The following is a 20,348-nucleotide window of genomic DNA, read 5'->3' as shown; positions in this document are numbered from 1 at the left end:
GTGTTGTTTTTTTTTACGTAATTTTTCTGTTCACGTAATTACAATAATTTATTTTCTCGATTTTCTGTGGGTATTATTTACTTCTCTTTCACTACGACTGGATTGAAATATTCTTTTCTTTTTTATTTACAAAATTTGCATGTAACATTGTTTCTGGTATCAAATTATTCATATAGAGTATATATATATATAATATATATGTTATTCATCTGTAAGCCTTTAAATGCTCATTAATATTGCTATATTGTGGTTGGTTGGTTAAATTGGTTGGAAAATTGTTGCAACTCTTATTGATTGTTTAATGGGTTTTGTGTATTTATTCTTTTGCTCGGTCACCAAGTATCAGTCATTATAATTAGAGCGAGTCAATATGTGAAGTGAACCCCGAAACTACTTAATATATATATATATATACGTGTATGTGTTAGTGTATATAACATTAAAAGTTTGTTCATTATTTCATTTTTGTTTTTTTTTTTACAATTTACAAATGAATTAAGTTTTTAGTATTAATTGATTCGCTTTTGCCTTGTTTTTTTTTAATACTGACATTAAATACTCAATTTGTTTATAACTTAGAGAGAAATGTAAATGTTTGTGTGTGGGTGTGTGTGTGTGTGTGTAAATGCTGAAATAAAAGAGAGAAAGAGAAAGAGAGCCCATTGAATGTAGAAATCAAACTTCCCGTTGAGCAATGCGCACAGTGGGCACCAACAGTTGTGAAACCAATACAATTTTTTTTTTTTTTTTCAGATAGAAAATTTCGAGTGTTTTTCTTTTGTTCTTTTTTTTTGTATATTTTTCCATTTTAATTGCATTTGCTTTTTCGATCATTCATAAAATGTAACGTCTAATTTTAATAATCAATTTTTTTTTTCTTTTATTAATTGTTTTCTTCTTTTATTATTTTTAAAGAAATCATGGGTGCATCGATTTCGCCGTCTCTTCTGCTATTTCTTCTTCATCATCATCCGTGATCTGCTTGTCATTACTTATGGATTTTTTAACTTAAGACTTATGACTTAAAGGAAAGAAAGAGTTTGGTTTTTGTGTAGAATTTGTGTTTTTTTTTCTGAGGGGGATGTTTACTTTTTTCGGTTTTTGTTTGCTTACTCGCGCATGGCGAGAATTGTATTTTGTTTATATATATATAAAAAAGTACACATAAAATACAATTAAAATAAAATAAGAAATAGAAAATTATTTCTTAGACATAAGAATTATATACTTTTGCGATTTTTTTGTGTCGTTTTTCTCTGGTTTTTGTTTTTTTGCTTGTAACTTTTTATTTATTATTAATTTAAATTTTTTGTTTGTATTTTTTTCTTGTTTTTTATTTTATTTTTATTTTGTTTTGACTACATTATTATTACGCTTGATCGTCCGAACCGGAACCGTCATCATTGTCATCATCATCATCTGATTGGAAGAAGACGAGAGATTTATCTTAGTTTTGGATTGGATGGTCGGAAAAAGTGTCAATAACTTACCGTCGCATTCAATGTCGTCCTCCTCACCATCGTAGGGTACATCGTATTCGTCGCTCTCGATTTCACTGTCACCCTCGATGAGATCATCTAATACCTCCTCCTCATCGGAGTCGCCATCAGCAGGTTTATCTTTCTTGGCTTTCTTTGATTCGGCGGATTTAGCCTGTAAAGGAAGGAATCAAATTTTAAATCAGTAAAGATTATCGATAACAACACAAAGGATAGCTATTGGTCTTCCATTGGTGGCTGCTGTTTCAGCTGAAACCTTTGGGCGCAAAATTTAAACCCCACACTTCTCCTTGATCAAGGGCAAAGCGTATTGTTGATGGAAACAAAATATGAAGCCAACATACGCATGTTCTCCCAACATGCGTGATTCTTCTGTATGGGTGTGTGTGCGTGTAAATGGTCGTAAAAAGTATATTTTAAGCCCACAAAACAAGAAAATCGCCCTTTACTGGCTAGCAGCAGCAACAGCAGCAACGAAAAATCGTTATTTTCGCCGTAAAAAAGGCATTTGAAAAATGCGCGCGTCAATGGAATTCGCTGCAGCAGCACGCACCGACGAAGGGTGAGAGCGAGAGAGAGTAAGAGAGCAAAGGCGGACGGTTGCCGCATTACAAGTGCAGCTCTCCGCTTACATACAGCAAGCCTACAGACATGTCCGTGTATTTGTATATAAAGCGGCATATTTACTACATAATGGAAAAACAACAATCGAGAGGGCATATGTATCCGCAGCCGTGAGATACAAAACCAGCCAAGCCAAGCGTGCGTTCGACCCACTGTGACCGAAAGCCGAACAGACAAGCTGAACCCGAAGCGAATCAAACCGAAAGAAGAGCAGCGACGCTAACGTCGCTTCAGCTGCTACACGCTAGCCCTAGCATATATGTGTGTGTGCGGAAGAGAGCGTGCTCACAGCGCTGTCGCTGTCAGGGCAGAACTGTACCTGAGAACGCGCGCGTCGTGACAATGGCTGCATGAATGAACGACTCACGCACACACACATACGACAGCTGCCGTAGAAAAAGGCGCAAACGGTTGACCGACGACGACGCCAGCGTCGCTGCTTTGACGTGCGTTCATGTGCGGCTGATGCGTGGGTTCAAAACTCAGTTAACCAACCAACAAGGCAAATACATAAGGCAGTCACGTTCCCATGTAAATGAAAGAAAGCCTGTAATACATAATCATGCCATTGTTTGTATGTGTGCGAAGACATAATTTAACACAGCGATTGTTACAAAGCAGACAAGATAACTGGGAAAATGTGTGCAAAATATGCGGCGCGCTCTCTCAAGCACAACAAAAGCCACGATGAAGTCTAAAATAAAATACTTATGCTACCCACCAAGCATTACAGCAAACAAGCTATAAAACAGGGTCATCCATGATAGAGGTTGTTAGACAATATGTATGATGGTCATTAAAAAGAAAATTCTAGAAGAAACCGACATTAAGGCAAACTAAAAGAAAGTTAGCAATCGGTCGGGTGCGTAACTTTTCTTTTTTATCATATCTGTTAATAGATAATAGCGAATCGTTAATTTATCTATTATTTATGTACGTATGCATTGAAGGCTTATACATACATACAAGAGTTATATGCCATTTATATGATTATTTATTCGAAATATTATAATTATTAAGATCCTGCTCGATAGGTAGCCAATAGATTTCATAATTTCATATTAACATCGGCAGCTTATTTCTATTAAGGAAGTTGCACCACCCTGTAAATGGATTGTTTTTATGAGCGCCCGCCATCCATCCAATACATACATACACCAGTACATACATACATAAATGTACCAAAATAAATACAAGTAAGGCGAAAAAAGTGAAAGATAAATGTAAATGGGCATGCATATGTATATACACAAACAACACATGTCTGTATACAGAATGAGTACATAAGCATTTACACGAACGAAGAGCGGCATTGGTGAGAGAGAGATTAATGTGTTGAAGAGAGCATGAGAGAGGGAGAGTAAAATGACGGCGTTCTCAATGAGAGTACGCGCGCTAGTTAAACTGTACATTTTTATTTTGAGTTTGTGACAAATCAAATGATTTGCTAATTTATGTGATTTATTCTACATATACCTCGTGCCTCTCTGCTTTTGAATATTTTTATGTTTATCAAAATATGTGATTTTTCGATTATGACATAAAAACAAGTGAAAAAAACAGAAGATTGGAATGTTGCGGCAGTCTAAAAAACTGGTTCGCTCTTCCTCTCCTATACACATCTCGCTCACTTATCGCTCTCTCTTTCTCCCTCTATTTCCTTCGTTCGCTCTTGTAACATGGCGGACTGCCGCTGCCTTCGCCGGCCGGCATTGTTTTTAGCTGAGAGTGCAACATTTTGGCTGGCGCGCAATTTGTTGTTTGTGTTATTTGTATTTTGTATTTGTAGCTACCAAATTCGGTAAATACATTCAAATACGACCAATGCTAATCTTAAGAGAGTCGTCAGAAAAGCTATAACAAATTGCATTAAAGAGTATTTAGTATGCACACACTCATAAACTTTGACTGTGTGTGTGTGTGTGTGTGTGTGTGTGTGTGTGTGTTAGTCGCAAGGCCGCATTGCTAGCGAAGCTTTTAAAGTTTATCTCTTGGCTTTTTGCGTCTTGCTGTTTCCTTGTGTAATGCTAATGACCTATGTATGCCGTATTCCAGTATTCACTTGCTTTGTTTTTTGTTTCTTTTTCGTTTGTACTAAAATTTACGCTCTTTCTCTCTCTCATTCTCTCTATCTTTTATTATCTCCTTGGCCAATAACTGTACCGCCCCTCCACCACATCAGTTCGATTATTAGACATCCTAACCTCGATTTGAACCGAACAACAAATAATCTTTGATTACCGACTCACAATCGTCTTAATTTAATCGTAAACAACAGCATTCACACACACACATCTTTATATGTATATACTCAAACTCTATGATTCGTAGGTAAAATCACAAAGTATTTGTATATAAGTAGATGGCATTGCGCTCTCTCGTTGTGCTCTTTGGCATTCTCTCTTTCACTCTTGTTTCTCAGAGCTTGCTTGCGGCTGCTATCGGCAGCTGAACGTTAGAAAGGCGGCTGAAACTGAAAAACGTGTGTATATCTATTTCTAGAAATTTTTTTCAGTCAGTTTTATTTTTGCCGCCGGATTTTGTAATTTGCTTTTGGTGGTAACAACAAAAATGTATGAATCATTCGCACAAAACGGCAAAATTAGCGCGTAAACAAAAATGCCTGCAACAACAGCAAAGCGTTAATCGATTAAGAAAGCAACGCGTTCGATAATTCGATCGATAAACGCATGACGCGTCGCTGAGAGCGTCAGAAAGAAGAGAATGAAAGATAGTGACAAGTGCCTTCGTTTGTTTTGTTATTAAACAAACGCACAGACACACACACACACCTACAAAGGGAAGCTTGCGACTGATTAGGGTAGATTGTGTGAAACTGTACATGCCGAACTCCAATAGAGTAGAAGATCCCTTTTTTTTACTTTCATGAGAATCTTATTTTAATTAGCGATTTATAGGATACTTACTTCAGCTTGCCTCTTTGTGCCCTTGACGGATCCCTTGGCGGGCGCAGCAGCAGCATCTGCCGCATCGGCACCGTCCTCACCATCCTTGGCCGTGCCGTTATCGGCAGCAGCCGCATCGCCAGCAGCATCGGCGGCCGCTGATTTGTCCTCGGCAACTGATTTGGCTTTGGCTTTGAGATCCTCCTTCACATCGCTGTCGCTGACGGCGGCTACCTTCTCGACGGCAACATCACCGTTATTTTGTTGTTCTGTGGCTGCAGACATTTTGTTGATTTGCTTTTGAACTTGTTTAAAAAACTTGAATATATCTTCTTTTTGTTTTTTTGTACAGTTATATAACGAGCATGCGTCGTTATATTTAGGCTTAAGTTGTAATGATTAATGCGCGGGTGAATTTCAGTATCCGTTCAAGTATTGTATGTATACTACTCCAACGCTTTTGCTTAATGTGATTGCTGTGTGTTCAAGATATTTTTTGGGTTGTTGACAAAAATTAGCGCAAAATAGATTGTTCCGAGGAGGGAAAAAACGAGAACCGCACCGCACGAAGCACACAAACACACTGTCTGAAATGCTGCTACGTCCTGTATATTTAAAAGATACAAGAGCGCATATGCACACAAGGCATACGGCGCCGAACGCGCTGCCTGCTCTCGTTTTTTCTCTCGCTCTCCCTCTCTGTCGTACAGACCGGCCGTGGTTCGCTCGCTTATCATTCGCTCACGCTCAAGCCGCTGTCACTGTTTCCCTCTCTTTCTCACACTCTCTCAATATGTGCTCTCTCGTTCTGTCGTGTATGCAGTACACTGAACAAAAAAGCACGGCGGCATTTGTACAGCAGCAGTTAGCAAAGTAGAGAAGAGAAGGCAACAACAACATTAGGCAGGTAGCGGAGGCGAGAACAAAATAACAAACGCCGCCCCAGCCCCCGTCAGTGCGACCCACCAATAACGCCCGCTGACCGACTCTACAAATAATTTTGCAATAATTTTTTGATAAAATAATAAAATATTTATAATATAGTCTCAATTTTAGCGCGGCTACAAATATACAAATTATTCGTATATGCGTACGCTATTTGGTATATCTGTATGCCTTGTCTGAATATATTTCGGTATTTTGTATTTTTTCTGTTTTCTGACTAACCACCGATATGTGTACCCGTTGACGGCTCGTACAAGACTAAACCTACCATCGCACACGGACCGGCTACAAATTGCAAGCAGTGTGTTCTTGTGCAGCTAAGCATCTTAGATATTTGCTTATTGCTCTTAAATCTTTATTTGGATGGATTCCAAACTTGTGCTAATCGTTAGAATAAACACTCCTCTTTCATTGGGTATCACATGGATGCAGTTACGATCAAGCTGAATTCCAAAATTGACACCTCGAGTGGGTTTCTTGACGAATCCCATACAAAATGCGCTTGATGCTCGTGAGTGAGTACAGGCACAGCCAACGGCGACGTCGACAGCATGTTTGGCGGTAAATTTGAAAATTGCCGGCCGCGGCGGTTGGCTTGCCCGTTACGATTCTTGTTGGTGGTTGTTGTACGCCATGGAGGGCTGCTTGATGTGGCGACGTCGGCGGCAGGGGCTTGGAGCTGGGCAGCTTACTGGCTGGCTGGATTGCTTGTTGGCTGTCTGGTTGGTGGGGAGGGCCTACACGGCAGTTGTATGGGCAGCAACAGCAGTATCAGCGACTGCGACGGTGGCAGAGGCAGAGGCTGGCCGGGCAACTTTGGCGTTCTGTCGCCGCGTCAGTTGCGCGTCTGTGGCGTGTATATGTTCTGGCTGTTGGATTGCATACTCAGCGGCAGTGTGTGTTTGGCTTATTGTTTGTGCCACAACATATTTATAGAGTGGACCTAAAATCATGCGAGTAATCAGGTCAATTGGACGACTGAAGATATCTAATGCCCATCATCAAGTTTTTCTAAACTAAGAGAATATACTATAAATATGTTTATTTCTAAATATGAGCCAGATGTTAAATTAACTTTCAAAATTGCGAATTGCAACGAGCTGTTAATATACAAAGATACATTCATTTGCATTACTCTGAATTACATTTGAACAAGGTTCACCCCGTTTGTCGTATTTTTTTATACATGTGTGTGTATCTGTGTGTCTTTTTTGTGAGCACTTTGCATCTTTCATTTCTTTTCAGTTGATCCCACACACATTTGATGGTTCGACAATTTGCTGTCTCTGTTCATTACACGAACCACTCTGGTTCAGGAATTGACTAATGAGCTAACGTTCTTCTACGCTCTATTGTCGCTTAGCTAGCCTCTCTCTCTCTCTCTCTCTCTTTGCCTCTGTCTCCTCTTTGTCTCGTTCTCTACGCTTTACTTATTGAACTACTGCTGCTACTAGGCTGACACAGTCGACGTTATTCTGCTATTTTTATGCAAAACAAATAAGTATAGTTTGTAATCTGAATAATATGAGAGCCGCACACAAAACGTTAATTAAAAGCGACGCCACGTTCTCCACGCGAATTGGTTGGATGACAGTCGTCTATGGGTCGCATCTACCAGTTTCTAGCGCTCTCCAGCACGCCACATTCAGCACACCTGTAATCGTGGAACAATCATATTGAGTTATCATATTTAAACAGCGTAGCAGCAGCAGCAGCAGCAGCAGCTACTCGTCGTTCCACGGCAAACAACATTTGTGATTTTGCTTGCTTTTGTTTTTGAGCCTTAACATTTCTCGATAAGCCGATTTGCGTCTTCGTTTGTATTTTTGTTTTTGTCTTATTTCTCTCTTACCCCCTTTTTGGAGCCCGAGGGTCTTGTTAGTGTAAGTTTTATCAGTGCTTAAAGCTATTGTATCAATTATACGATTCATGAACTCAGGAAAGCTGTACGGTTTACCCGGTTCCATTTTTTCCCTGTGTGACCACAAGTTTTCAAGGTTAACTCTAGAGGCAATACAATAAAACTAAAGACCCATATTCCTGCCGGTCAACTGTTGGCGGGTTCAGAGAATTGCGATAAGAAAGGTGCAATCGTTTACATTCAGGCAACGACGACGGGGAGGAAAATTCTAGAGGTAGTTAAAAAAAAAGAAAAAGAAAATATTTTTCTCAGGTAATCGCAACTATGCTTTGACTAGAAAGAGATAGCAATAGACATGACAGTTGAAAGTCCTTTACAATGTATGTATGTATACATACATATGTATTTCATTTTAAACTTTTTAGTTGCTTAAACTTTTTGCGCAGTGTATGACCGACCACATTGCGTCTGTTTGCTGTAGCATGCAACGAAAAGGTGTTAATCAAAGCAATCGATTCTTTTATAAGCGTTTTTGCTGCTTATATGTACATATATACATATGTTTGTATGTGTTTGCGCTGTTTAAGAAAATTGTAAAGATTTTGATTAAGATTTGCTGATAGTAAATCTACATATGTATATATAATAAACTTGTATATATGTATATATGTATGTACATATGTATATAATATAAATCCTTTACTCAAATTAGTATTCAGAGCAAATGTAAGTGGACTTTGAGTAAAACACATACAAATGATTTTACTTATGAAAATTTAAGGTGAGAAAATTATGAAAAACTTGCAAAGTAATATATGATATAAAATATGTACATATGTATGTATGTGTACATACTGTCATACATATATGTACATATGCATATAGACAATTTATTTTTGCCTGGCGTGCAGTTTATTATACATATGTATGCATATGCAATTGAATTTATTCTTTAGTTGAGGTAATACATTGTTTCATGAGAATACCCTATAATGTGCACAGCATCTGGAGAGTCATTGTGGCCGATTCATTTCAGAGTTCATTTCACTTAGAATTGTTTGTGTGAAGAGTAGAAAAGAACTAAAAATCATGAACTGGTTTGGTCGAAGCGAGCCAGAGAGCCACAACCGAGGGCAACTTCGACTACTGCTGGGGAGAGCTACTCTGATAAGCGTCGCTATATGGAATTCACAAAGCGAAATGATAGCTGCTGTTCCTCTGTAGTATTATTATTATTATTATTATTTAGACGTCGCTGCGGTTGCTCAAGTCGCGTTTCGCTAGCATGTGCGAATGCTTAATGTTTCCACACGAGTGCAGCGATTAGCTGAATACCCTACGTTCGGAGAGAGTGACTGAGTGAGAGAGATAGAGATAGATAGCGAGAGAGCCTACGTCAGCGGACATTTCACACGCAAATATTCAATTTACTTTGACGGTTTCGATTCAGTATCGAGAATACATGACCCAAGTATGTGTTATCATTCTGCCATGGAGCTTATTGTTTTCATTCTTTGGCGATTGCTTTGATTGTGCAGAGCGACACGACGCCCCCTCACCTCCTTTAAACAGTGTCACTTGACGCATTGGCTCGGGATCGGCAGCGCCAGCGACAGTGGACTGAGAGTCTCAACTGCAACGCATTCGCATAGGCCTCTTCTGCCTGCGTCGCTTGTTGTTGCCTTGCTTTTGTGTTGGCATCTGCGTCATGCATTTGGCTGCAATGGGAACGTTTTGCAGTGTGGTGATGGACAACGGGGGTTGGGCGGTGGTGTCGGTGGTGGTGCTGCTTCTGCTGTCGTTGTTGTTGGTGGTGGTAGTTGTACCGACCCGGCGATTGGGTGAGCACATGAATGAATCATTTGCGAAGAGCAAATGTTGGCGTCATTTCATATCTAGTTGTGTGTATCCATGTGAGAGAAGAAAAAATCTACACCAACTGTGCACAATTGCCTTAGAGAGCTGCGTTGTCATGTCATACCCATTCATTTATTCAATACATAATTACTCACACACACATACGTACAAATATACTCACTGACAACAAAGTCGTTTGGGAAATTTACATAGAAATAAATACATACATATGTATTCATAAGATATATGTATGTGCATTCAAAAATGTGTTAGCTACGTTAGTTAATAGTAAGTTGCGCATTTTTCTTGATTAATTAATTTTTACGCTTGCTTAAAAATGTTTCTAAAGAATTGAATCTTCCGCCAACTCAAATGAAATAAGCCTTCATATTGTTTTGCAGCACTGCACTGCTCATCGTTGTTCAACACAGTTGCCAGTGCTGCGTGCGATATGCACAGCAAATGGCTAAATTCCAATTGGAGGCAATTCAAACTAGCCTAAGCGCTTGCCAGTAATTCAATCTACCGAGAATCTTATTAACCTTATTCTAAAACCCTTTGTAGCTTATTAAAGACGGGACTTCGTGGTTGCGGCATTGTCTGGCGCGCATTGGCAACCCTAATCAAGCTACCCGCTTAATGACCTTGCGCTGACATTGCCGCACAGCTGTGGGTCAAGTCGCATTCGCACAAACGAAGTCTATCCAGAAGTTTGTTAGATACAATTTGACAAGCATCAAAATGGCCTTCAATAAGCTGAGCATCGAGAATCTGGAACTGGAGGGCAAGCGCGTCCTTATGCGGTAGGTTTCCTGATGATGATGAATCTTATATGGTGATCTGCATCCATGAGCTGACTGTTGCATAAAAGAAATTTTTTCTGTATTTCTCCTGTTCGCCCTCAGTGTGGACTTCAATGTTCCCATCAAGGAGGGCAAGATCACGAGTAACCAGCGCATCGTGGCTGCTCTGGACAGCATCAAGCTGGCCTTGTCTAAGAAGGCTAAGTCTGTGGTGCTCATGTCCCATCTGGGTCGTCCCGATGGCAACAAGAATCTGAAGTACACCCTGGCGCCCGTCGCCGAGGAGCTGACCAAATTGCTTGGCCAGAAAGTCATCTTTCTGGATGATTGTGTCGGCCCCGCCGTGGAGGCTGCCTGCCAGGATCCTGCACCCGGTTCCGTTATCTTGCTGGAGAACGTGCGCTTCTATCTGGAGGAGGAGGGCAAGGGTGTCGATGCCAGCGGCGCCAAGGTGAAAGCCGATCCCGCCAAGGTCAAGGAGTTCCGCACCAGCCTGGCCAAGCTGGGCGATGTCTATGTGAACGACGCCTTTGGCACGGCGCATCGTGCCCACAGCTCCATGATGGGCGAGGGCTTTGAAAAACGTGCCGCCGGCTTGCTGCTCAATAAGGAGCTGAAATACTTCTCGCAGGCACTGGACAAGCCACCAAATCCCTTCCTGGCCATTCTGGGCGGCGCCAAGGTTGCCGACAAGATTCAGCTGATCGAGAATCTGCTGGACAAGGTCAATGAGATGATCATTGGCGGTGGCATGGCCTTCACCTTCCTGAAGGTCCTTAATAACATGAAGATCGGCGGCTCCCTGTTCGACGAGGAGGGCTCAAAGATCGTCCAGAAGCTGGTGGACAAGGCCAAGAAGAACAATGTTCAATTGCATTTGCCCGTCGATTTCGTCTGCGGCGACAAATTCGCCGAGAATGCTGCCGTGAGTGAGGCCACCGTGGAGGCGGGCATCCCGGACGGCCACATGGGCTTGGATGTGGGACCCAAGACGCGTGAGCTCTTCGCCGCGCCCATTGCGCGCGCCAAGCTGATTGTCTGGAACGGGTAAGTGAAACTGAACTTGGGAATCTTCCAAGAGATGTCTGATGATTCTCCTTCCTCGTAGACCACCCGGCGTCTTTGAGTTCCCCAACTTTGCGAACGGCACCAAAGCCATCATGGATGGCGTTGTGGCAGCCACCAAGAACGGCACCGTTTCCATCATCGGCGGCGGCGACACCGCCTCCTGCTGCGCCAAGTGGAACACCGAGGCGCTTGTCTCGCACGTCTCCACCGGCGGCGGCGCCTCCCTGGAGCTGCTCGAGGGCAAGACACTGCCGGGCGTTGCCGCCCTATCCAATGCCTAAGCGGCATCAGTAATTCATTATCCAACACACTAATCTCTCTGAATTAATTGTTAATGTTAATGTTGTCATTGCTGCGCCAGGCACCGTTTATCACGTAAGACCCCCAAACGTTCAATAATAAAGTGAATATATAAGTTAACTAGCTACACAAATAACTACCAAGTCCTCGATCCTCATTTAAGTAACATTGTTGGAAGAGAAATGTGCTAAACTGGAATTCGTATATAGATGAAATTGGAATTCCAATCAGCATCGCGATTTTCTAACTAGAAATGCGAGGTCCTAGTTGGAAAATCAATAAACAATTAAAACAGAGAGAGGGGAAAAATGAAAGGAAAGTAACTCAGGTCATATAAAAAAGATTTAAAAGACAAATAGAGTTTTCACCTTAGCGTTGAACACTTCAAATTAAACTATTCAGACTATTTAAAAAACTTAAGCTATTTATTTATAATCTTGAGTCGCATCTATAAGCTGAATACAAATTTACTTTATATAAATGCCGTAGAAGACGCATAAAGTACAACAATCAAGAATAAAAGAAATATTTAAGCTTACATTTAAAAATCTTGAATCGCATCTATAAGTTGAATACAGTACAAACTTACACTTAAATACTTTTGCTAGAATTATTTGCGAGCAAAGTTCGCGTCCATGGCGGCGGAGGTGCGCTGTATGTTGTTGAGATTGGAGCGGATGCGGTTGCCTATGGATGTCTGATTATCGATGGCCTTCTTGACCTCCTTGTTGATGAACTGTTGGTCAAAGTCGCGGGCCTGATTTAGTGCCTCCTCGCGCGCATATTCCTCACGATGCTTGTGCACGACCTTGGTGCGATCGGCCTCGCGCCACACAGCATTGTCCATCATCTCGCGCAGACGCGCCTCGCGCTCACTTTCGGTGAGCTTCGGTTTCGCTTTCTCTGGCTGACGGGGAGCAGGAGGAGGCGGAGCCATAGCTGGCTTGGGACTAGGTCGACGTCGCTCATTGCTGTGACTCCTCTGACGTTGGTCTCGACGTGGACTGCGACTTCGGCTGCGCCTGTGTCGATCTTCCGGTCTTCCGTTCTCTCGCTTTGTTCGGCTTCTGCTTCTCTCTGATCTTTTCTTTTCTCTGGCCTGTTTGTCTTTTCTCTTGTCCGCCTCCCGACTGCTGCTTCTTCCGCCTCTTGATTTACTCTCTTTGGCCTTTTCCGATCTCTCATTGCTTCGGCTACGTTTTGTTCTGCTCTCCTTCATCCGTTTCATTCGCTCGTCTGTTCTGCTGCTGCTTCTCTCGGCTCTTCGCTTCTTTTCTTTTGACTTTATTCTGTCATCTTCGCGGCTGTCGCTTCTTGCACCTCTTCCTCTACTCTCCTTGGACTTTTCTGATTCTTCATCTGCGCTGCTATCGCTTCGGCTACGTCTTGTGCTGCTCTCCTTGGTCTTTTTAGATCTCTCAGCTCCCCTGCCATCCTTATTCTTCTTAGTTCGCTCATCATTTCGACTATTACTTCTATTCCTTCTCTCTCTACTCTTCTTATTCTTTTTCGATCGTTCATCTGTGCTGCTGTCGCTTCGATCACGTCGTCCTCTGCTCTCCTTACTTGACTTTGTTCGATTATTTGAGCGACTGTCGTCTCTTCTTCTTGCCTTTTTATTTCGCTCATCAGCGCTCCTCTCACGTCTGTCTTTGCTTTCCTTGATCTTCTTCGATGGCGTCTCATCGTCGCTGCTATTACGTCTGCCTCGATTCTCTTTTGCTCGTCTTGTGTGCACCTCAGAATTTCTGCTGCGACTTCTACCGCGTCTTCCTCTGCCTGCCTTTGACTCCTCCTCCTCCTCCTCGCTGCTATCACTATCATCGCTGCTGCTGCTGCTACTCCTGCTGCGACGCTTCGATTTTTTCTTGCTCTTCTTCTGCTTTGTGGCCATATCCAGCTGTTTGGTCAACGTGCGGTACTTGGCATCCAGCAGTTTGTCCAGTTTAAAGTCCTCACTTGTGCTCTCACCTTTCAGCTTTTTCATTTGTTTGGCCAGCTTTCTGTCCAGATCCTCGTTGCTATCCTCGCTATCATCGCTGTCGTCCTTTTTGTTCTTCTTTTTCTTTGACTTTTTGCTCTTTTTGGACTTTTTGTTGCGCTTTGTAGCCAGTTCCTGCTCCGTTTTGAGTAAGCGATGGATTTCCTTTAATTTCACTGGATTTTCCAGCAGCTTGCGCCGCGATTCCATTTCTCTCTGTTTAATTAGCATCAGCGGATCCTCCATTGCTTTGCGCTGCATATCCACTTGCTCGGTGGATTGCATATTACGATATTCACGTATGGAGAAAGGCACACATTCGTGCTCCACATGGTTAATGGACTGCTTAACGCCCAGCGTGCTTTGCTCTTGTCGCTTCTCCTCCGCCTGCAGCTGATCAAATGATTTGTCTATTTTGCGACCCAGCAGATATTCCTCTCGATTGATTAACTCTGCGCTATCTGGAATTACTCGATGATTAGTGTTTGATTGCACTTAAGCAGACTATTTATATACTTTTATACATCCATTCGAGCTTAGCTTCGCCTCCATTGCTACTGTGTAATACGCCTGAATTCTCTCCTATGCGTCGCAGCTCTTCACGATCCCGTTCCTCATTGATCTCCTTGCGCAGATCATCCAGCTTGCGTTGCTCCTCTTGCTTTGCCTGTTCCGCTTTCCAAACTCGCTCCTGATTTTTCATCGTGTGCGGATGCCATGATTTTTTCAAGTTCTATTTGACACATAAATGTATGTATGAATAAATGAATTTTCAAAATATATAAGTTTAATTCTTATGAGTTCTTACCAAATCTCCGCCACCCATGTTGAGTTTGGCTTATGTTTATCTTTATCTTTATCTAAGCAAAATATACGTATAAAATCAAGCGTCCTTCCTTCTTATCTTTTTGCCAAACCATATGATAAGCAAGGTATGCAGGTCGAAATAGATTTTGTTGCGGGGCGGGTATGCAGCTCTTAGAATACATTTATTAGGAATTATGGTATATTTATGTTTTATAATATAAATAGTTAAAACCAGTGTATTTGTAAAGCTAATAATATAAAATGAAACCAGTTTCAGACGATTCATTCATATATTTTAATTATTTTACGAGTAATGTTGCTTTTGCCTGCAAGCAGCGATCAAACAGGTGCTCATAACAAAAACTTATCGACCGCCTCCATTATAGCAATGATTATCGATATATCTACGATAAACCAAAACTAAAAACTTAGCCGCCAACTAAAAGTTAGTGTGAATAAAATTTTTTATTAATATTCAATAAATTGATATGTATACTTATTGGCAAATACTTAATTACAATACCTAAAGAGTATGCATTTTATAGTAAGCACTTATCAGATGATCGGGATTAAAATGTGACATAACGGAATTTTTCCTTGACATTTTAAAATTAAATTTGTAGCCAGGAAATTTATATAAAAGTTTATATTGAAATGTTACAAACCTATCCTATACTTTCAAATTCAATAGTTAACCTATGGCATCATTCAAATAAACTTCTTAGCCATGGCACCGATCTACAAATCCAACGAAACCTTGCCGACAATGGGAAAGATAAAGATGATGGAAAGTTGCCGCAAAAGTTAAGCCTGCAGGATGTGGACGTGACCGGAAAACGAGTATTTATGCGCGTCGACTTCAACGTGCCCATGAAGGAAGGCAAGATCACAAACAATCAACGCATTATGGCGGCGCTACCCAGCATTAAATACTTGCTGGAGAAGAAATCGAGATCTGTGGTAGGGAATCCATGAAGTCTTCAAAATATTTCTCTTCTGATACTTTTCTATGATCCCAGGTGCTGGCTTCTCATTTGGGCCGTCCGGATGGTAAAAAGAATTTGAAATTCTCATTGAAACCCGTTGCCCAAGAATTGGAAAAGTTACTTAAACGCCAAGTAAGCTTCATTCCCGACTGTGTGGATGAATCGGCTTTAAAAACGATCAAGAATCCGCCAGAGGGTACTCTCATGTTACTCGAGAATCTGAGATTCTATGCGGAGGAAACGGGCAGCAGCAAAGACAAAAACAAAAAGAAAGTCAAAGCTGATCCGGCTAAGGTTAAAGCATTTCGCTCTAAATTGGCCAAATATGGCGATATATATGTGAACGACGCCTTCGGCACGGCCCATCGAGCACATAGCTCGATGATGGGCGAAGGCTATAAAGTGCGCGCTGCTGGATTTCTACTAGACAAGGAGCTGAAGTACTTTGCCAAGGCGCTGGACAACCCGAAGAGACCATTCATGGCCATTTTGGGCGGGGCCAAGATAGCCGACAAGATTCCATTGATTAACAATCTGCTGGATAAGGTCGATCAGATGATTGTGGGCGGCGGCATGGCGTTTACATTTCTGAAGGTCATGAAAAATATGGAAATTGGCAAATCGCTGTTCGATGAGAAGGGCGCCAAGATGATCAAAGATATTATGAAATCGGCCGCGAAGAAGAAAGTGAAAATTCTGCTGCCCGTCGATTTTCGCTGTGCCAAAAAGCTGGACAAGGGCTTCGGCGAGATCAAGAACATCGACGTAAAGCAAGGTGTGCCCAAGGATCAGATGGGCTTGGACATAGGCAATAAAACGATACAGCTATTTGGCTCGGCCGTTGTGGAGGCCAAGACGATTGTATGGAACGGCCCGCCCGGTCTCTTTGAGGACGATAAATTTGCCCTTGGCACCAAGGAATTGCTGGACGCCGTCATCTGTGCCACAAGGAGGGGCGCTACGACAATCGTGGGCGGTGGCGATACGGCCACAGCCTGCAAGAAATTCGGCGGCAGCGACAAAGTCTCGCATGTGTCCACCGGCGGAGGGGCGGCTCTGGAGCTGTTGGAGGGCAAGAAACTGCCAGGCGTGGCGGCATTATCAAATGCCAAGAAGTGAACGGTCGTCAATTATAAATTTCAGAATTTTAACTACAGACGTTAAATTGATATGTAATTTTGCTTCAGATACATTACTGCCTCGCTCTCGCTGAAAGAAAATTTATATTGAAAATTCGTAATTACCAGAATAGAAGAAACTAATGTTAACATATGGATACCTTTTGGACAGTCATTAAAAAAATTATGCATTCCCTGTTTTTCAATGCTTGGGAATTGTGGATATAAAATAAATTAGATTTTTGATTAACCATATAATTTATTTATTTTAAAATTGATTTTGGCTGTTAACGCCTGTTCAACATAAAGTCCGCTCCCTGTTTTATAATTGGGAATCATGGATTAAATCCATTGTCGATACATATTTTTCTTTTTGGCTAATTGAAACGCTGGAATGAAAGTTTCTACAAATTGTTCATAAAATAAATACGATTGACAACGAATGGAACTGAGATTTTAAAAGATTAGATAATACAAACATAACTCTGTTCATTTTGGTTGTCGATTACACTTGATAAATAATATAATAAGTCTACAGCATCAACCTTTCTCCGATTCTCTTCTTAATACAATCAAAGTTGTGTGTCTGCAATGTTTTTTTTTCTTTTTCTTTTTATATTGGATCCATAACAATGCTGGTTTAATCGAAGCTGATCAGCTCTGCAGTCGCGGGCTCGGGAGCTTTGGTCGGGGCAGCTGGTTCGGGCTCGTTCTGGGGTGGAGCAGGCGCAGCGGCTACAGCCTGAACTTGTGTGTTCGCTAGCTCCATTGCAGCAGCGGTCGGTGGTGGAGGTGCTACTGCTGCTGCTGCTGCTTGGGGTGGTGGTGGTGCCTGTTGCGGTGGCAGTTGGGTATTTGGAATTGGCGGATGGGATTGAACAATTTGCTGCTGTTGCAGCATAACATGAGCCAGATGTGGTTGCGGTTGTGCTTGGGGCTGGGCAATGGGCTGAGGTTGTTGCTGCGGTTGGGGTTGGCCTGGTATTTGCTGCGGCTGTGGCTGGCCTGGTATTTGCGGTGGCTGCTGCTGTTGTGGAGGCATCTGCGACATCATGGCCTGGTTCGGATTGGCGTATGCATTTTCGGGTAGTGGCTGCTGTTGTGGCATCATACTGCCAGGTGGCGGCATCATCATGCCCTGAGCTGGCGGTGGCTGTGCCATGGCGGGATTGTACATGCCTGGCGGCGGAATGCCGCCTGCGAACTGACCATTGGGTGGTGCATAGCCGGGTGCAGCTACATAGGGATTATAAACGTTGTTCAACTGATGCGAGGGCGAACCGTGTGGAGCCACTGCGGAGGGTGGCAGATAGGGAAAGGGCGAAGATTGTCCCATCAAATATTGGGCCTTCTGTTGCTCCTGGCGTAGTTGCATTTCGCGTTCCTGTTCCTGGATGCGTTGCAACGCGAGCTGGCGTTGGTATTGCAAATATTCCTGCTTCTTCTTGCGCATAATCTCCAGCTTTTGGGCCATTTGCAGTTGACGCTGTCGCTCCTGTTCCTCGGCAATGCGACGCAGCTTCTCCACATGCTCCTGTCGCAGCACATCGAGCGCTGCACGCGAATCCTTAATCTGGGCCAGCTTATCCTGCAGCTGCTCGTACCACATACGTTTGTCGTCCATTTCCTTGATGTAGGTCAGCTGCTGTGAGTGCAGCGAAGTGAGCGTCATGAACAGAGTTTGCACCGAGGAGTCATTGGAGATGCTGCGTCCACGGCTCGAATTCGACTTCATGCGATTAACAAAGATCTCCACCTGCGTGCGCATATTGGCAGCAAATTCATCAATTTGCACCTCGTCGGCGTTCTTTGCCAAGGGCAATGTTTGTAGCAGCTGTTGCTGCTGTGGCTGTGGAGTGGGCGGCATCGGACTGGGTGCCGAGGGACTGGCCATCGATGAGGATTCGCTGATTTTGCGCTGCTCCCAATAGCTGCGATTCAAATATTTGGCCAACTCTGGATTGCTTTCCTCCTGCTGCTGCTGCTGGGCTGGCAGCTGCTGCTGTATTGGCTCTGGACTTGGCGAACGCTGCTGCAGGCGATAGCTGGCGACCGATGTTGGCTGCTTTTTATGCTCCGCCTCGGATTGACTAAGTGCCAAGGCCAGTTGCAGTTCCTCCTCCTCTTTCAGCTCTTGCTCGCTTTTGCGCGCAGGCGTCTTTGAAGATAAATAAATAAATCAGAGATTTAGTTTATTTTGCTGCTTAGGCAATCCCAAGAAACCAACCTGAACCTGCTGAGAGAGCGAGCTATTCAGATATTCCGCTGGCAAATCGCTGTCCGTCGAACCACGCGCACTCGACTTGGTGCCCGCAGGACGCTGCAGTGCCATAAAGCAGCCATCGCACACACGCACATCCTTCTCAATGCCGTATTTGGGCAGCGGACACTGCTTGGCCGTGCACTGGCCGCAGAACACCTGGCCACAGTTGCGACAGTGATGCTTGCGATTGGTGAACGTGAACTCCACGCGACAGCGATGGCACACCCTGCCATCGGCCCAGTTGGGTGCCGTGTCGGCGGTAAACATCGCATCCGCTTCCTTTAGCTCTGGAAATGTGTGTCCCTTGGCCTTCAGTATGGTCATAGTATCCTGTGCAAATGGAAGTAAATTTTTTTTGGTCTATCGGTTTTCTGATTTTCTTACATTTCAAAATAGAGTAATACGAAAAAGAGTAAAATATTTTAAGTTTGCTGAACTTCAATAGAACGATTGTGTAAGAGGCGATGTTATACAGTCAAATAAACTATGTCAGGTCTGAGACAGGTCACAAGCATTTTCAATTCCCCAAACCCAAATCTCACCTTAATTGCCTGATATTTGTCCGACGAGCGAAATGCATAGGCCCATGTCTGCACAAGCTCCAGCATTTTCTGCCGCACATTCTCATGTGGCGTTTGCTCTAGGAAGCTGCTAAACATCTCGCAGTTCTCCTTGGTGAAGACCTCTTCGTGCACGGGTGCGCCACAGTTCTTGACAATGCTCTCAAGCACCAGCAGCGAATAGCATGCCGAGTGTGGATTTGGTGAATTCATTTTCTTCTTAATTGCAGCAAAGGCATTTTTTGGTCTGAAATGTAGAATAAAGAAAATTAGCCAAGTTTCTCTCTTGCTCCATATTCGTGGCACCTACGTGACGTCTTTTTGATTGATTTCATCGCAAATAAGCAGAATTGAGGGCCAGTCTGGCTCCAGACGCAAGTGGCTGGTCGCATTCTCTGTGAAAGACCGAAAATATATGTAATCAGTCGTTAATTCTTGCACATCATATATGCGTTCTAAGTTCATTTCCCTTTTTTGTTATACTTTTTCTTTGCATTATTTTTTTTTTTCGATGAGTCACTTTTTGTTGCACTATCTTTCAGCTTAATTTACTGTCATTTATACTGCGTCACTTACCCAGATTTTTGTCAAAACTAGAGCGAAACATTTTGTTGTTTAAAAAATACTATAATTGGCTAAAGAAAACTTGTATTTTCAAGCGCTAATGAGTTTTATTTATTTATTTCGTGCTCCGCTGCCTTAAGTGCTGGCTGCTGATTTTGTTACGAGTGATGAGCTGGTTATGCGATATACTATCGAGTAAACATCGA

At 42.7% G+C, this 20,348-nt stretch overlaps 5 protein-coding genes across 7 annotated transcripts; 2 read left to right on the top strand and 3 right to left on the bottom strand.

Moving 5' to 3' along the window:
* Positions 1-522: 522 nt before the first annotated feature.
* Bacc (nuclear regulator Bacchus) lies at positions 523-6,303 on the bottom strand. 2 transcript variants are annotated; one of them, XM_030385095.2, is made up of 4 exons: positions 6,197-6,303; positions 5,051-5,505; positions 1,491-1,653; positions 523-1,419 (listed from the first exon to the last, which is right to left on the bottom strand). In XM_030385095.2, the coding sequence occupies exons 2-4, from the start codon at positions 5,312-5,314 to the stop codon at positions 1,370-1,372; spliced, it is 477 nt and encodes a 158-aa protein (XP_030240955.1). In that variant the 5' UTR covers positions 5,315-5,505; positions 6,197-6,303; the 3' UTR covers positions 523-1,369. The 2 variants fall into 2 exon arrangements, with proteins under 2 accessions (XP_030240955.1, XP_089114506.1); XM_089258380.1 differs by having other exon boundaries at positions 6,124-6,215.
* Positions 6,304-10,200: 3,897 nt separating this feature from the next.
* Positions 10,201-11,999, top strand: Pgk (phosphoglycerate kinase). Its single transcript, XM_030385093.2, has 3 exons — positions 10,201-10,495; positions 10,598-11,542; positions 11,604-11,999. The coding sequence occupies exons 1-3, from the start codon at positions 10,434-10,436 to the stop codon at positions 11,842-11,844; spliced, it is 1,248 nt and encodes a 415-aa protein (XP_030240953.1). The 5' UTR covers positions 10,201-10,433; the 3' UTR covers positions 11,845-11,999.
* Positions 12,000-12,391: 392 nt separating this feature from the next.
* Positions 12,392-14,806, bottom strand: Cwc25 (CWC25 spliceosome associated protein homolog). Of its 2 annotated transcripts, XM_089258379.1 has the most exons (4): positions 14,653-14,806; positions 14,361-14,577; positions 13,061-14,305; positions 12,392-13,024 (listed from the first exon to the last, which is right to left on the bottom strand). In XM_089258379.1, the coding sequence occupies exons 1-4, from the start codon at positions 14,668-14,670 to the stop codon at positions 12,474-12,476; spliced, it is 2,031 nt and encodes a 676-aa protein (XP_089114505.1). In that variant the 5' UTR covers positions 14,671-14,806; the 3' UTR covers positions 12,392-12,473. The 2 variants fall into 2 exon arrangements, with proteins under 2 accessions (XP_089114505.1, XP_030240948.1); XM_030385088.2 differs by having other exon boundaries at positions 12,392-14,305.
* Positions 14,807-15,201: 395 nt separating this feature from the next.
* LOC108649449 (phosphoglycerate kinase) lies at positions 15,202-17,288 on the top strand. The gene is made up of 2 exons (XM_018098417.3): positions 15,202-15,611; positions 15,671-17,288. The coding sequence occupies exons 1-2, from the start codon at positions 15,306-15,308 to the stop codon at positions 16,754-16,756; spliced, it is 1,392 nt and encodes a 463-aa protein (XP_017953906.2). The 5' UTR covers positions 15,202-15,305; the 3' UTR covers positions 16,757-17,288.
* On the bottom strand, positions 16,995-20,328 carry Hrs (Hepatocyte growth factor regulated tyrosine kinase substrate). Its single transcript, XM_030385086.2, has 5 exons — positions 20,155-20,328; positions 19,889-19,973; positions 19,561-19,825; positions 18,983-19,348; positions 16,995-18,913 (listed from the first exon to the last, which is right to left on the bottom strand). The coding sequence occupies exons 1-5, from the start codon at positions 20,183-20,185 to the stop codon at positions 17,396-17,398; spliced, it is 2,265 nt and encodes a 754-aa protein (XP_030240946.1). The 5' UTR covers positions 20,186-20,328; the 3' UTR covers positions 16,995-17,395.
* Between the last annotated feature and the right edge of the window lie 20 nt (positions 20,329-20,348).

The sequence above is a fragment of the Drosophila navojoa genome, chromosome 3 (assembly GCF_054131105.1).
Source record: "Drosophila navojoa isolate 15081-1374.11 chromosome 3, UAZ_NAV_1.0, whole genome shotgun sequence".
Lineage (NCBI taxonomy): Eukaryota > Metazoa > Arthropoda > Insecta > Diptera > Drosophilidae > Drosophila > Drosophila navojoa.
The sequence above is the reverse complement of the archived record's forward strand: the minus strand, read 5'-3'. Positions and strand labels throughout refer to the sequence as shown.

Coding starts and splice junctions, on each gene's coding strand:
- Cwc25 (XM_030385088.2), bottom strand. Junction 14,306..14,360: donor GCTCGAATGGATGTATAAAA/GTATATAAATAG, acceptor GAGTAATTCCAG/ATAGCGCAGAGTTAATCAAT.
- LOC108649449 (XM_018098417.3), top strand. CDS start 15,306: ATGTTACAAACCTATCCTATACTTTCAAATTCAATAGTTAACCTATGG. Junction 15,612..15,670: donor AGAAGAAATCGAGATCTGTG/GTAGGGAATCCA, acceptor CTATGATCCCAG/GTGCTGGCTTCTCATTTGGG.
- Hrs (XM_030385086.2), bottom strand. CDS start 20,185: ATGTTTCGCTCTAGTTTTGACAAAAATCTGG. Junction 19,974..20,154: donor TAGTTTTGACAAAAATCTGG/GTAAGTGACGCA, acceptor GGTCTTTCACAG/AGAATGCGACCAGCCACTTG. Junction 19,826..19,888: donor ATCAATCAAAAAGACGTCAC/GTAGGTGCCACG, acceptor TCTACATTTCAG/ACCAAAAAATGCCTTTGCTG.
- Bacc (XM_030385095.2), bottom strand. CDS start 5,314: ATGTCTGCAGCCACAGAACAACAAAATAACGGTGATGTTGCCGTCGAG. Junction 1,654..5,050: donor GCACAAAGAGGCAAGCTGAA/GTAAGTATCCTA, acceptor CTTCCTTTACAG/GCTAAATCCGCCGAATCAAA. Junction 1,420..1,490: donor GGACGACATTGAATGCGACG/GTAAGTTATTGA, acceptor TCTTCCAATCAG/ATGATGATGATGACAATGAT.
- Pgk (XM_030385093.2), top strand. CDS start 10,434: ATGGCCTTCAATAAGCTGAGCATCGAGAATCTGGAACTGGAGGGCAAG. Junction 10,496..10,597: donor GGCAAGCGCGTCCTTATGCG/GTAGGTTTCCTG, acceptor GTTCGCCCTCAG/TGTGGACTTCAATGTTCCCA. Junction 11,543..11,603: donor AAGCTGATTGTCTGGAACGG/GTAAGTGAAACT, acceptor CCTTCCTCGTAG/ACCACCCGGCGTCTTTGAGT.